At 45.2% G+C, this 13,487-nt stretch overlaps 1 protein-coding gene across 1 annotated transcript; it reads right to left on the bottom strand.

Annotated features, from left to right (window-relative positions):
- Positions 1-5,704: 5,704 nt before the first annotated feature.
- On the bottom strand, positions 5,705-7,189 carry MAGEH1 (MAGE family member H1). Its single transcript, XM_004598326.4, has one exon. The coding sequence runs from the start codon at positions 6,896-6,898 to the stop codon at positions 6,239-6,241; it is 660 nt and encodes a 219-aa protein (XP_004598383.2). The 5' UTR covers positions 6,899-7,189; the 3' UTR covers positions 5,705-6,238.
- Between the last annotated feature and the right edge of the window lie 6,298 nt (positions 7,190-13,487).

Raw genomic sequence — 13,487 nt, 5'->3', positions numbered from 1 at the left:
GATATTTCCCTCCATTTACACAAGTTTCCTGTGTGCTGCAGCCAACCCAAAGCACAACTCCAAGGATTCCCCCTGCTCCCCTCTCTGCTGGGTGCTTGTCCTTAGTGCTACAGTATTCCCTCCATCACAACTACGCCATCTCCTCACTCCTCCCTGCCTCCTCTGTTGGATGCCACTCTAATTTGCTTGATCCTCATGGCCAGGAATCTCCCTTTAGCTTGTGTATACTCCGTGAATACTCTCCTCCCACTCTTTGGCCAAGCTGTCCAAGGCCGGCTTTAACTCCCAAGCCTCTGAGGAAGCTGCTCTTAGCAAAGGCACCAATAAACACTGCCTTGTTACATGCACTGGTCACGCCCCACGCTTCCCCTCATTTGTCTGGCATCAGCCTTTTGAGCAGAGCGCATCTCCAGCTCTGTGTGGATTCTCTTGTGTTCACTTGGTTCCCAGGACTACTTGGCTTTTCCTGCAGCATAGTGATGGCAAGAACTCTTTCACTTGCTGGTGTTTCCTCTTTCCTGGATTGCTTTGTGCCCTGAGACACTGTTCATGATCCACTCTCCTTGCTGTCTCATCACTGCCTAGCAGAACACATTCCATGTCAGAGCCTCTTACACCCATCTGTACCCATCTGTACACCTTACACCCATCTGTACCAAGCTGCCAGATAATATAATCGTCTATTAGAGCAATGCTTTCAAAGCTGGTCCAGGCCCTCCCGCCATCCTTGCCTGCTGTCAGTATGCTCAGTCACCAAAATGACACTTTCCACAAGGGTTATGGCTCCTTCGATTAGCTCTGCTCATCTGCTCACTTCCTCTCTCCCACTTTGCTTCTCATTTCATGACAGGCAAAGGCCAAGGCTCTAAGACTGCCCACTCGCCCCCACAGAATCAGAGGTTCTGAAATCTCTGACCCACTGCCTGTTCTTGTCTTCTCATACTGCATTCCAGTTTGCTGGCCTCCGTTTCCTGCTTCAGTTCCTCTCCTCCAGAGAGCCTTCGCACCAGCTGGCCTTGTCGTGGCAATATGTCTTCTATTCTATGTGTGTTCAAAGCCTTTCATTATTTTCCATTGAGTGTCTCCCACTCCCTGCTCTCGCGTCCAAGTACTAACCAGGCCCAACCCTGCTTAGCTTCTGAGATCAGATGAGATCGGGCGCGTTCAGGGTGGTATGGCCGTAGACCCACTCCCTGCTCTGTGTTAGCTTAACAGCACCACTCTGCTCACCAACACAGTTCTACCTCCTCAGTGCAAAATCAGAAGTGTAAATAGGTGGAATAATGTTCCTGTGGCTGGCATTTTGGTGAGGTGGGTTAAGCTGACATGTCTATGTCAGCATCTCATGAGTTCCCACAATCCTCCTGGCTGCTCTAGTTCTCAACCAGCTCCCTGCTTGTGAGCCTGGGGAGGCAGCAGCAGCAGCAGCAGAACCAAGTACTTGTTCCTACACGTGGGAAACTCACAAGGAGCTCCATGCCCTGGCCCTGCCCTTGTATCTGTTTTGTCAATGAACCAGCAGATGTCTCTGTCTGCCCATGTGTCTCTTCATTTTTTTTTCTCCCTGTTTCGCTGTCTTCGAAATAAATCAAAATAAACATTTTTTAAAAGATGACTTTTGTTCTCTACCAACGACCGTGGCAAGGGAACTCTGATGTGCTCACCAGTGTTTCCCAGGTAAGTAGAACCACAACATATAGTGCACCATAATAATGAAGTTCCCAGGGAGCCTAGGAGTCCTGGAGTGTGGGACTCCTTTCAGGTCTCACACGTGTGATGTAGGGTCCTAAGCACTTGGGCCATTTCTTCTGTGTCCTTGGACACATTTTGGACAGCTGGTTTGGAACTCAAACAGCCTAAACTCGAACACATCACACTGGCCACAAGACGCCCACTGTTTCCACTCCTACTTTCTTTCACAGCTGCTTTGCTCAATGGCAGAGCTCTCAGAGGGCATTGTGGCACAGAGGGCCAAGCCCATCTCAGCATCTATTTGTGTTCAGCCTGCCTCACTCCCAATCAAGTGCATTGCTAAAGTGCTGACAAAGCAGTGCAAGGTGCTTCTCATGATCGGACCTTGCCGTCATCTTGAAACACATCCTTGGATTTCCAGGTTGTGACAGGTGCCTGGGCAGACGCTGGCCCTTGCAGCCGTTTGGGGGAGTGAAGCAACAGGTGAAGGATGTCTCTATCTTTCTCTCTTGCTCTCTCTGCAACTCTGCATTTCAAACAAATAAAGAAAGCTTAAGGCACCAATTGAGGCCTGGCAGCATATCACACTCCCTGGAGTAGCATCAACACCACTGAGCAGTGGTACTGGTCCAGGATCCCCATGCTTTTCTTGGCCAGTGAGGGAAGGCGAGGACCCCGGTGATCAGCAGTAATGGAAGATGTAGCATGCTAGGTTCTGAGGAATACGTCGGGATGGGAAACATGCTCTTGTTTGGGACGGAAATGCTGATCCCACACTTACAATGCCTCTAAGGATGCCTAGCCATGGGGCCAGGGATACCTGCGTGTTTATCATTTGATCAACACCCCCTTCCAGTGCCCCAACATGTTCCCACCATTGCACTGGACTGGCCTTGAACATGCAAACAGAGGACTTACCCATGTTTGGGTGGAGCCTCCCTTTTCCCAGTCAAGGGCCTGTCCCTAGAGCATAGAAGTGTGGGCTACGGCTCACGGCTGGCCCTAGTTTCAAACACGAAGTTACCATTGATCAGCCAGGTGACCTTTGGAACTGGCTTGTGAGTAGTGGCCTTGAGTCTCTTCCTCTGTAAACTTGCCCTGGTGGCATGCTTCTTGCAGAAGTGTTGCAACACTTAGACAATGCATGCACATTTAGGCACTCGGTACATGTCAGCTGCTTGTCTTCCTATGTCTTGGGGAGTTTGGGGCTCTCTACCACTGAGCTCTTTCTATACAAATGGAGCATTCAGGATCCCAGAAGCTCCACGGAGCACCAGGGGGCAAGGTTCCAACTGAAACTCCAGCTTTCCCACTCACTCTGTGGGACCCTGCAAGGGTTGGTCAGCTTAGGTTTCTGAGGTAAACAGCATTAAGCTCAGTGCTTCATGCCCCTTCTGGACCCAGCTCAATGTCCAAGCAATCAGGTGAATGTCACAAGGAGTGTTCTCTTCCACCCACCCCCCTCCAGGGTCTCCACTCCACCTCTCCCTCTGCTCTGTCAGTCATTTCACAGCCACAGGAAATCCTGCCCTCTCCCTTCTCAAGGGCAGATGAACTCTTTGCAGTCTTAGTGTTACGTTGGCACACTGCACCTCCAGGCCACAGGGGAATACATCTGGTCCGTAGAGAGCTCCCTTCTTGGGTTAGGGCAACTTACCAGGTCCATTGTCTCCCAACATCCTGGTAGCCTCCCACTGGGGACATTCAGGACTCCTGTCATCAGCTCTTTCTTGGTGCAGCTGGAGGTGTACCCACAATGGCATTGTCTTCTTCAGGCTTGGGGCATAACTGTTGCTCTGACCCAATTAAACTTCCTGTTTCACGGTCCCTGAAAAGCATAGTAGGCACTTGAACGATTATGCCTCCCACTCCACACTTGAGCATAGATGCCGGTGGTTTGGGGAAGGATGCTCAGTCGTCTGCCCAGGTGCCTGGCTCTTCTTGTCAAATGGGTGATAATTATTCTGCCCTAGCAGAGACTGGATGGGGCCAGCCTCTGGTACAAGCCAGGTACTGCTCCAATCCGGTACTGTGGGTCTTGCACTTTCCAGCAGGTGTTCTATAGTTGGTGATGTCAGCAAGCCTCCTTTGGGAGGAGGAAGATTTGTGCTGGCCGCCTCGCCAAAAGGATTGGAGGCTGCAGGTGCATTTACAGAGAGCTCCCTTACTGTTTGGAAGACAGGGCTCTCAGGGGCCTTTGACCAGCACAAATAGGCTGCAGGGAGACAAGCACAGGACACTCTGGCTTTGACAGAGAATGTCATGGGGACGGCATATGTTCTGCTCCTTGCCATCTCTGTGACCCTAGGCAGAGAAGCCACCAAAGAACCTCGAGCTCAGATTCCCATCTTGTGTGCTCTGGAGAAGGCATTGGCAAGCACGTATCCTCCAGGGCAAGAAGCATGCCTTTCCAGCTTTTACAACCCCAGTTTCTAACACACCGGCTGCATCAGGGGAGACCCATGCTCATTTCCTGACTCTGAATGAATGTGGAACTGCTAGGGGCTCAAGCGTGTTGGAAGCCTCCTTGTCTTGGAGCTGATGGGTTCCTAGGCCTTCTGCCACAGAGCCACTGCTAGCCTACGCTATAGCCAGTGAAGTTTCTTTGCACACAGCTGAGAGGTAAGAAGGAACAAAGTAGCCTGGCCACTTTTGTGAGTGACAGCTGCTACCCACAAGGTTGTGTTAGACACCTGTCCTTGGTGCTCCCCCCTGGGGAAGTTATTTTAGTTTATTATGTTTGGCTCTTGGAGTCCATGTGCTGCTACCCTGCCAGGGTGGACAGAGCTGCTTCGGCTACCCTTTAGCCACAGCTGATGAGAATGTGTGCGATCGCTCCCACACCTCCAGACAGGCCACAGGGTAAGCAGTGGGATTCAGAGGCCCCACTCACATGAGAAAGGCATTGGTCTCCTTGCTATCGTGATGTGGGAGTATTTGAGTTTCTTACAGTGCGAACAAACCCAATGCCAAATGACTTAGTATACCAGGATCCACCATGTCACAGAGGCCTCTGGACTTACTACGCTTTTTGAAGGAAAGAATAGCAATGATGAAAATGCTAATACTATGCCCCCTGCAGGCACACACACACACACACACACACACACACACACACACACACAATTTCTAATCAATGTGTACACTGTTATAATCAATGTGCGCACTGTTACAAGCCATAGTCCCTGAGAGATGAGCAAGGTTACCTTTCTGAGCTGTCACTGGCAGCATATTCTCTCTGGCTTCATTTAACATCCTCGAAGCTCCCCCATGTCAGAGGCCTTCTCCCCTTTGATCCAGGGTCACTGTCAGCAGCAAAGGTTTGTATGATCACTTCCTTGCAGTCTTCCATAGCCCCTGGCCCCGCTGACCTCTTCCCCCCACATTTCTTGTTCTCCACCTGCCCCCTGACATAACCTTTACAGTTCAGTGAAGACTTTGTTAATTACCACCTCTCCATGCTCCTTCATTGCCTCCATCTTTTGCTCCCTCCCCAAAGTCCAAAATGACTGTCCAACCTCAGATTGCCATCACCTCCGTTTCCTGATGGTCCCTTTTTGTGTTTCTGCTGTACCTTGTGTCAGCCTTTTACTTGCTATGCTCAGTGCTTCACTCTGTCCTTCTCTGAAACCGAATGAGCCTATTTTCTGTTTCTGCACTGTCCTGTGGAAGTCTCCTTCCCTTTGTTGAGGCGCTCTTTCTACAAGAATAGCTAACAGAAACATTTTCTTTGTGCACGCTGATGCCCCTTCCAGTTTTCTCCAGCTCATTGAAGGACCCTATGGTGGCCCTTTACTGGCCTTTGCCCAGTGGGGGTCACATAGCCTGTCCTAGGTTTTCCGTGAACCCTAGGCTGAGTCCCTAACAAGGCACTTATTGTACAGCCAGTTCACACAATTTTTATCTCCCACACAATGTAGAGCATTGTTTGGAACCGTGCGGCTTATGCAGAATCCATTCAGAACTTAATCGAGTGCCTCAAGTAACAGGTGGTCAATATGTCAATAAAGAGTACTAGTCAGTATATTTTTAGTTTTTTTCTTTGTATTTTACAGGAAGTACGCAAACTCATGGAAAATTTCACGTTTCCTTACACAGTTGCAGACACAAAATGTTTCAAAAAGGTCTTAAGAACAATTCCCCATATTTCCCATATTTTACATGTTATAGCAAGCACCCCAAATTCTATCTCAATGCTATAAATCTTGTCCCAGATTACAAAATATGATGGAATGACTTAATGTTATCAAGTTTGCAAAACTGTTTCACTAAATTTCAATTAAAGAATAAAAGAAACCTTTTTCAGTTGTTGTATTTAAACATATTGTGATCCTAAGCAATAGGACTATGAAATGAATACAATTTTACAATATCCAAGCAATAGTTCTATTCTTCATTAAACAATTAATTAGCACTTAGCACAAATACCAAACAGTTTTCTCCCCGCCCCCACCTTTCTTCCACTCAAAACTCAGGCCATCTTTGCTGAGGGGGTACCTTGTACGTGTCATTCTACTTCCCTTCCCACAGTGATCTTACTATTTCCCTAGGTGGTGGATGAAGCCCTAACTCCTGAGTTGAGAATTGCCTCAACTTCCGCATCATCGTCTGAATCCCAGTCATAATTACACGGCCAGTCCTTGGAGCACCGATTACGAACTCTTGCCACAAAATGCATGACTTTCAGCTTGCTGGACTCCACGTGGGCTCGAGGGCCCCAGAAGAACTCGTACTCCACAGGACTGCTGCGGGGCACAGGCTTATAGATCAGGTACCCTCTGCGCACAAACTCTTCTGTGACGACCTTTTTTGGATCTCCAAAGATGCTGTGTTGTCGCCCAGGCTGCATGCCTAACTTCCCCAGCACTTTCCAGACCAGGGCTTCCTTGGCGCTGTTGCCCATGATGAAGATGAGGGCTAATATGGACATCAGAAGACTTTTCTTTGTGCCCTGAAAACTGCTCCGAGTTATGGGAGGCTTTTGTGCTTGAGCAGTGCTTGTAGCTGCTTCGGGGGTGGTACAGGCCTCAGCCGGAGTGCTCGGGGCTTCCTCGGGGCCACTGAGATCATCTTCAGGGGTGCTTGGGACCACCGAGGCAGCCATGGGGGTTTCGGAGGCCTCTGAGGCCTGGATCTTTCGATTGTTGCGGTTTTCTTCTGCGGCCCTTGCATTACGGCGGCGCCTACTCTTCCGTCCCCGAGGCATGTCTCCCACTAGCTGCTTAAAGCCTCTAGCAGTCTTAAAGAAGGATGCTTGCAGCCTCTGCAGAAAGCAGTGCTCTCTACCTTAAAGAAGCAGCCGCAGCTGAAGCGATCTATGGCACCAGTCTTAAACCTCAACAAATGTGTGGCTCTCAGCTACCAAGCTCGTGCCCACGCAAGCGGGACTTACGCGTAGGAGTAGCCCCCCGGCAGTTGCCGCCGCTACAGAGCGCGAGAACGCTCCGCTGGCCCCGTCCGCCTCTCCTGCCACGCACTCGCTGAACACCAAAGAGGAAGTGGGCTGGTCCTCCGTAGGGACTTCCGCTGGCAGATAGGAAAAAGGGCAGGACAGGGCAGGGGTGGGACAACGGTGGAAATGATGGCCAGGGATTGGTGGGCGCTGGGAGACACTCCGGAGGAAAAAAAAAATACCACCGAATTTCTGTATTCTGCAGTCTATACAGACACTCCCAGATTGGTTAGCAGGTGTTGGGGAGGAGTGCGATTCTATTCAATTCCAATGGAAGGCGAGCTGGGTGGGGGGAGCGGGGTGGGTTGGGAGAAGGGTTGAGAGTGCACTCCTGCTAGGAATCTGCTGTCCCCAGCCCCCTTTTCTGTGCTGCTTTACACAGCCTATTCATTCACTCGCCCTGTCTTCATAAGTGTTATGTGTATGCCCATTAATCTGGGTCTACGTAGAGCGTGGATACTCTCAGGGCTCGAGTGCAGGGTGATGGAGGGAAACGGGAGTGCAGAAGCAGCAGCGCTGCAGAGGTGCAGAGAATGCGTGCTCGCGTGGGTTATTTAGCAGGACGACAGGATCAGAACTGTTTGTGCAACCTCACAGAGCAGCAGGCTATCTCCTGGGGACCACACAGGAAGCAATTAGAATGAGAGGCCAGGGGGATGGAAATGAGCCTTGAGGCTGTTGCCATGGGGACGGGAGAGGCAGAAAGGCCTTTTAAGGGTGACCATTGAAGGAAGGTTTGGGGACTAGGGAGGAACGTGGGCAATGTGGAGCAGGTGGAGCAGGTGGAGCAGGCCGGTCTGACCCCAAGGTGTTTAGGCTCCATCCTATCTGCGTGTACATCATGGGCTTTGCCCCTTTCAGAGCACACTCTGAACTGCATGGACTGCTTGCTTTCTTGCTCACTGTTTCCTGTCCACAGTCCCTTCTCTCCCTCTCCAACCACCCAAATCCCATCTGCCTGCTCACAGACATCTTCCTCCCTGGGGGTTGTCCTGGCATACCCTAAAGGTAATAAAACCATTTCTACTTATCAGATGGAGGCTCTATAGCTAACACTCTCATGTCATTCAGATTACTCTAAACTTGCTTTCTCCTCTGTAAAGTGGAGTGAATTAAAAGACTGATGTCATGGGATTGTGCAAATTAATGATATCATAAATGAAAACCTTTTTATTAAATAATAAGTATATAGTTTGACTTTCAAAGTATTTCAAGCAGTGCATACATTTAATAGCTACATGTCCGGGGACTGGTGTTCTGTCAGAGTTGATTAATGCATTAACTTCGAGCTGTCTGCTCCACTTGACACAGAGCTCCCTATTAAAGCATCTGCAAGGGCAGCCACAGATGGTCCAAGTGCTTAGGCCCCGTCACGTGCGTGGGAGCCCCAGATGACGGTCCAGGCTCCCGGCTTCAGCACAGCCTCACTGCAGCCTTGTGCTCATTGGATGAGTGAACCTGTGGAGGGAAGAGAGCTATGTTTCTCCCTCTTGTTCTGAAACTCTGCCTTTCAAACGAAGGAAATCTTACAAAAATAAAATAAATGCTCACTGAAGGTATTCGTGATGGTAAATGTTTTCTCTGAGTTCTTAACTGAACTCTTAAAAAAAAACCGAGTGATTATTTTGTACCTGCTTTCCTGGAAGGGATTAATTGCTCACATAACATAACCTCAGGAACTTAGCCTGCAATCCCATTGAAAGAAAGGGTTCTGTCTTAGCCCACAGTCTTTGACACGTCTCAGCATTGGAGGTAGAGTTTGTGGAACAGGATATGGGATACCCGGGGAATGAATTCTGGATTGGGGCATATGTGCGACTGAGAAAGCAAAATTGCAGCTGATTTGTACACAGCAAGACCCAGCACAAAGGACATGCTCAGTGCGGAGGAACAGAGGTTGGATTCAGACCTGGAAATATGAGTTAGGACTCAGGCCATGTCACTTGCAAATATATTCTCCTCTACAGCCCCTAGATGAAATGAAGCCTCGTGGATCTATGTTAGAGTTCCAATTTCCAGAACTGTAAAACAATAAATTTCATTATTTTAAGTCACATAATATATAGCAGTATGTTGGAAACTAATACATAAAGCGTATATGTGCCCTATTCATAGGGAGAGTATAATGAATGAGAGTTATGACTGAGGCGAATGTATATAATTGGAATATTTTCAGTAGTGGTATGGGGAGGACTTCATTGGAACATGAAACTGAGCTGGATACCTTGGCAGCAATCTTTTGGGGGTGTTGAACTCAATTTTTTCCTGCTTTTGTTGCCAACTAATTTAGCTCAACTTTGCCCATATTCCCATAGGTGGTTTTCACACCTGGACAAATATTATCATGATCACTGCCTAGTGATAAATGCTGGGAGTGGGATAGGGAAGGAAGTTCAAGGTTCAATCCACACTACTGCTCTTACGGTACACTGACTGATTTCTTTTCAGTTACCTACAGGCCCTGTTATAATTCCAGTAGGAACCTCTATAGAATCGATTGCTCTCGTTCTAGCTTTACATTTGGAATAACCTGTGCGCTCATTATAGATAATGACTTACGTGTGTGTCTGAGCCCATCCACTGTTTCTTGCCTGAACACTTCTCACATTTTCTATTCTGCTAAGGGTTCCCCTGAATTCATTTGCAGTGTGAGGACTTTAAAAGTTCTAGGAATTTTTTTTTCAAGGAACTTTATACCATGTGCATTCCTACCATTATGGATTCAAAATAATGGGAATATTATTTGAGTTTATCTGCTTCATTCTGGGTAAAATATTTTTGTTGTAAATTAATCCCAGGCACAAGAAAAAGAGGTTGATGTTGTAAACACTTGCACAGCGGATGTTCAACTGTGTCAAATTTAAAATTAGACATTATTTCTTGCTTGTGTGTTCTACATTACAGATAAGGAAAAACTTTGTGATAACACTTCCTCATTCACTTTTTCATTTCCAGTGAGATCTGTTATCACAAAGTCAGCAATTATTATCCCCATGAAAGGCAGCATATACTTTCCACCTGCCTATGTGCATATAAAATATGAGGATTCATCAAAAATTTTAAAAATGGACATGAATTTCAAATTTGTTTCACTAAAATGAACAGACCTGTTCATTTCACCCCATGAACTGAAGTATTTTTCCCCAAAGTGCTTTTATGTTTTTCCATGTAAATGCATGACACTCTGTTTCCTTCCATTTTGTATATTTCACTCAATTTGTCATTCTGCTAGTGAATTGTTCTTAGCATATTTCGATTTTTCCAGAACAAATAATGCTGTTATTAACATATTTCTGCATAGTCCCTAGGAACTCAGACATGGAATTTTGTAGGATAAACAGCTCAGACATTATTACAGGGTTTGTCTGCATGTATATATTTACCTAGATCACATTGCTTTCTGAATTGTTTAATTCACTTCCTAAATTATTTTTATTCTATGTTTTAATTTATTTAAGAGACCTTATTAACTACCTATTACCTTTTACCTGTTATAGCATCTAATACAGAAGAAAATAGTAGCAACAGCAATGGCTACTTTGTGCCAGATACTGTTCTAGTATAAGAATTATATCTACTGAATATCTGTTATACGGCATGTCATTGGGATTTTAAGAGTGAGGTTTGTCTGTTAGTAGAAAGGAACAATGTGGAAAGAGCAGGTGCTGTTCTTGATCCAGAGAATTTTGCATTAAGCATGCTGGTTTGAAGCAAGAGAAAGCAGCCCAGTTTGGCATAGTAAACAAATAAGTGAACTGTATCCTGAGACCTGAAAAGCAGCAGGAAAGTTTAAGCAGGAGAATAAGACAATTTTCCGAGCAAATGGGATATCATGCCTGAGGACCTGGAAGCCACGATGAACACAGGCACTTTAGATTTGGTAATAATAAATCATTCTTTTTAAGAATTGAGTTTTATTTTCTTCATTGTGTGATCTGAGGAGCTATAGGCACAACAGTTTTTAGTTCACAACATTCCATATATTTTACAATGGCATCATAATGTATTCTGCCATAACCCTAATGAAATATGCAATGTTTGCTCACATTTAAATGTGATGCAAAAAAATGTGATGCTCTTGTTATTATTCTATGCATCTTTGTCCGGTTGTCACTTAGTTAGTTACATTTCCACAATCATGGAATTTCTGGATCGAGTGGTTTTGTACATTTAAGTTTTCATGCATATTTCCAACATGACTTCCTTGAATGGTTGTTCCATTTCATAGTAAATATCATGAGCAGAGAATGTAGAGTGACCTAAGCATTGTGAAACATATTACAAGTTAGGAACCCAACAGATGAGGCACTATACTCTTGCTGTTTTAAATTTCTTAAATAAAAAAAGTTAACACACAAGTGCACATATTTATGGGATACCATGTGATGTTTATATACATGTGTACATTGCATAATGTCAAGTCATGGTAAATATTCCTTCAAACATTTAACCTTTCTTTATGCCACAAATATCCAATATTCCATCTCAAGTTTTCTTTTGCAAAAGAGAAATAAACAGTATATTAACCTTCTGTATAATCACACTTCTGAGAAGTAGAATATCTTATTCATATCTAGTTATAACTTAACACCAACCGAACAAACCTTTTCTATCTCACTCATCTTCATACCCACTTCTGATTCCAGTTCTGATAACCCCTGTTATACTGTTAACATCAACGCAATATTTTTTTCTAGTCTCTACATATGGCTGAGGTCATGTTATACTTGTCTTTCTGTGTTTGTCTTACTGTACTTAATGACCTGTAGTTCTATCGATGTTGTTGCAAATGATCAGATTCCATCAGTTTTTATGATTGAATAGTATTCCACTGAGTACGTGTGACACATTTCTCTCTGTGTTTATCAGTGATGGACGCTTACACTGTTTCCATTCCCCGGGTATTGTGAATAGTGCTGCCATAAGCATGAGAGTTCAGATGTCTTCTTGTCAGGTTGACTTCCTTTCCTTGAATATATACCCAGTAGTGAGATTGTGAGACCATGTGGTAACTCTACATTTAGTTTCTAAAGGAACATTCATGCTGCTTTCTATATGAATGTACTAATTTATATTCTGACCAATATGCTCACTGATATTTGTTACCTTTTGTCTTTTGATATACATGATATAAGTTGTGTGAAGTGATGTTGTGATTTTTGTTTCCTTTTCCCTGATGATCAGTGATGGAGAGGATTTTTTATGTACCTATTGTCAATTTGTATGTATTGCTTTTTAAAAGTGTCTGCTTACATTTACTGACAACATTCTAATTGACTTTTTATTGTTATTGTGTTCTTTGAATAACTTGTGTATTCTGGTTGTCAACTCCTTGTGAAATGTATGACTCTCCAATATTCTGTCCCATTCTGTAGGTTGTCTCTTTATTTTGGTGATTAGTTCCTTTGTTGTAAAGAAAATCTTTGATAGATTTTCTGTCTTTGCTTCTACTTCCTATGCTTTTGTGATCTGATCAATAAAATTATTATTTGTTCCAATGTCGTAAAGTGTTCCCCCTGTTTCTGTCTAGTAGAAAGTTTCGTATGGTAGGCATTGTGCTACAGCCAATGAAGCTGCTGCTTAGACTACCTTCATTTCATATCATAGTGCCTAACATCAGATCTCACCTCTATCATCCAATCTGGCTTCCTCCTAATGCACCTGAGAGGCGAAAGATGATTGTCCAAGCACTGGTGTTCTTACCAGGCAAGTGCAAGACCTAGACTGAGCTCCCAGAGTTCCAACCCTGACTGGTGTGGGAATCTGGAGAATGAACGAGTGGACAGACAGGTCCATATATTTTCTCTCTTCTTTCTCCTCCTTCCCTCCTCTACATTTCCCTCGTTGTATTTCTGGCCACTCTGCACTCATTCAAATAATAAATGCATATTTTAAAAATCTCAATTGTCGGGGCTAATGCAATAGCTCAACCAATTAATCCTCTCCCTACAAACTGGCAATTCCATATAGGTACCAGTTCTTATCCCAGCTACTCCACATCAGATTCAGCTCCCTGATTATGGCCTGGGGAAGCAGCAGAGGATGGCTTACATCCTTGGGCCCCCTACACTCACATGGGAGACCTGAAAGTTTCCGGCTCCTGGCTTATCTCAGCTCTGGCCATTGTGGCCATTTGACGGTGAACCAGTAGATGGGACATCTGTCTCACATTCTTTCTGCCTTGTAAATAAAGATAAATAAATTTTTAAAAACCTCAAGTCTTTCATTTAGATTTTTAAACTCTATTCAGCTTTTTTTTTTTTTTAATGTGGTGATTCATTCGAGTCTGGTTTCATTCCTTGGTGTGTGGATAACCAATTTTCCCAGCACTATTTTAAAAGAC

Source organism: Ochotona princeps, chromosome X (assembly GCF_030435755.1).
Source record: "Ochotona princeps isolate mOchPri1 chromosome X, mOchPri1.hap1, whole genome shotgun sequence".
Lineage (NCBI taxonomy): Eukaryota > Metazoa > Chordata > Mammalia > Lagomorpha > Ochotonidae > Ochotona > Ochotona princeps.
This window is presented reverse-complemented; position numbering and strand designations above follow the sequence as displayed.

What these genes read in the sequence shown, in the direction of transcription:
- MAGEH1 (XM_004598326.4), bottom strand. Translation starts at nt 6,898, where the DNA reads ATGCCTCGGGGACGGAAGAGTAGGCGCCGCCGTAATGCAAGGGCCGCA.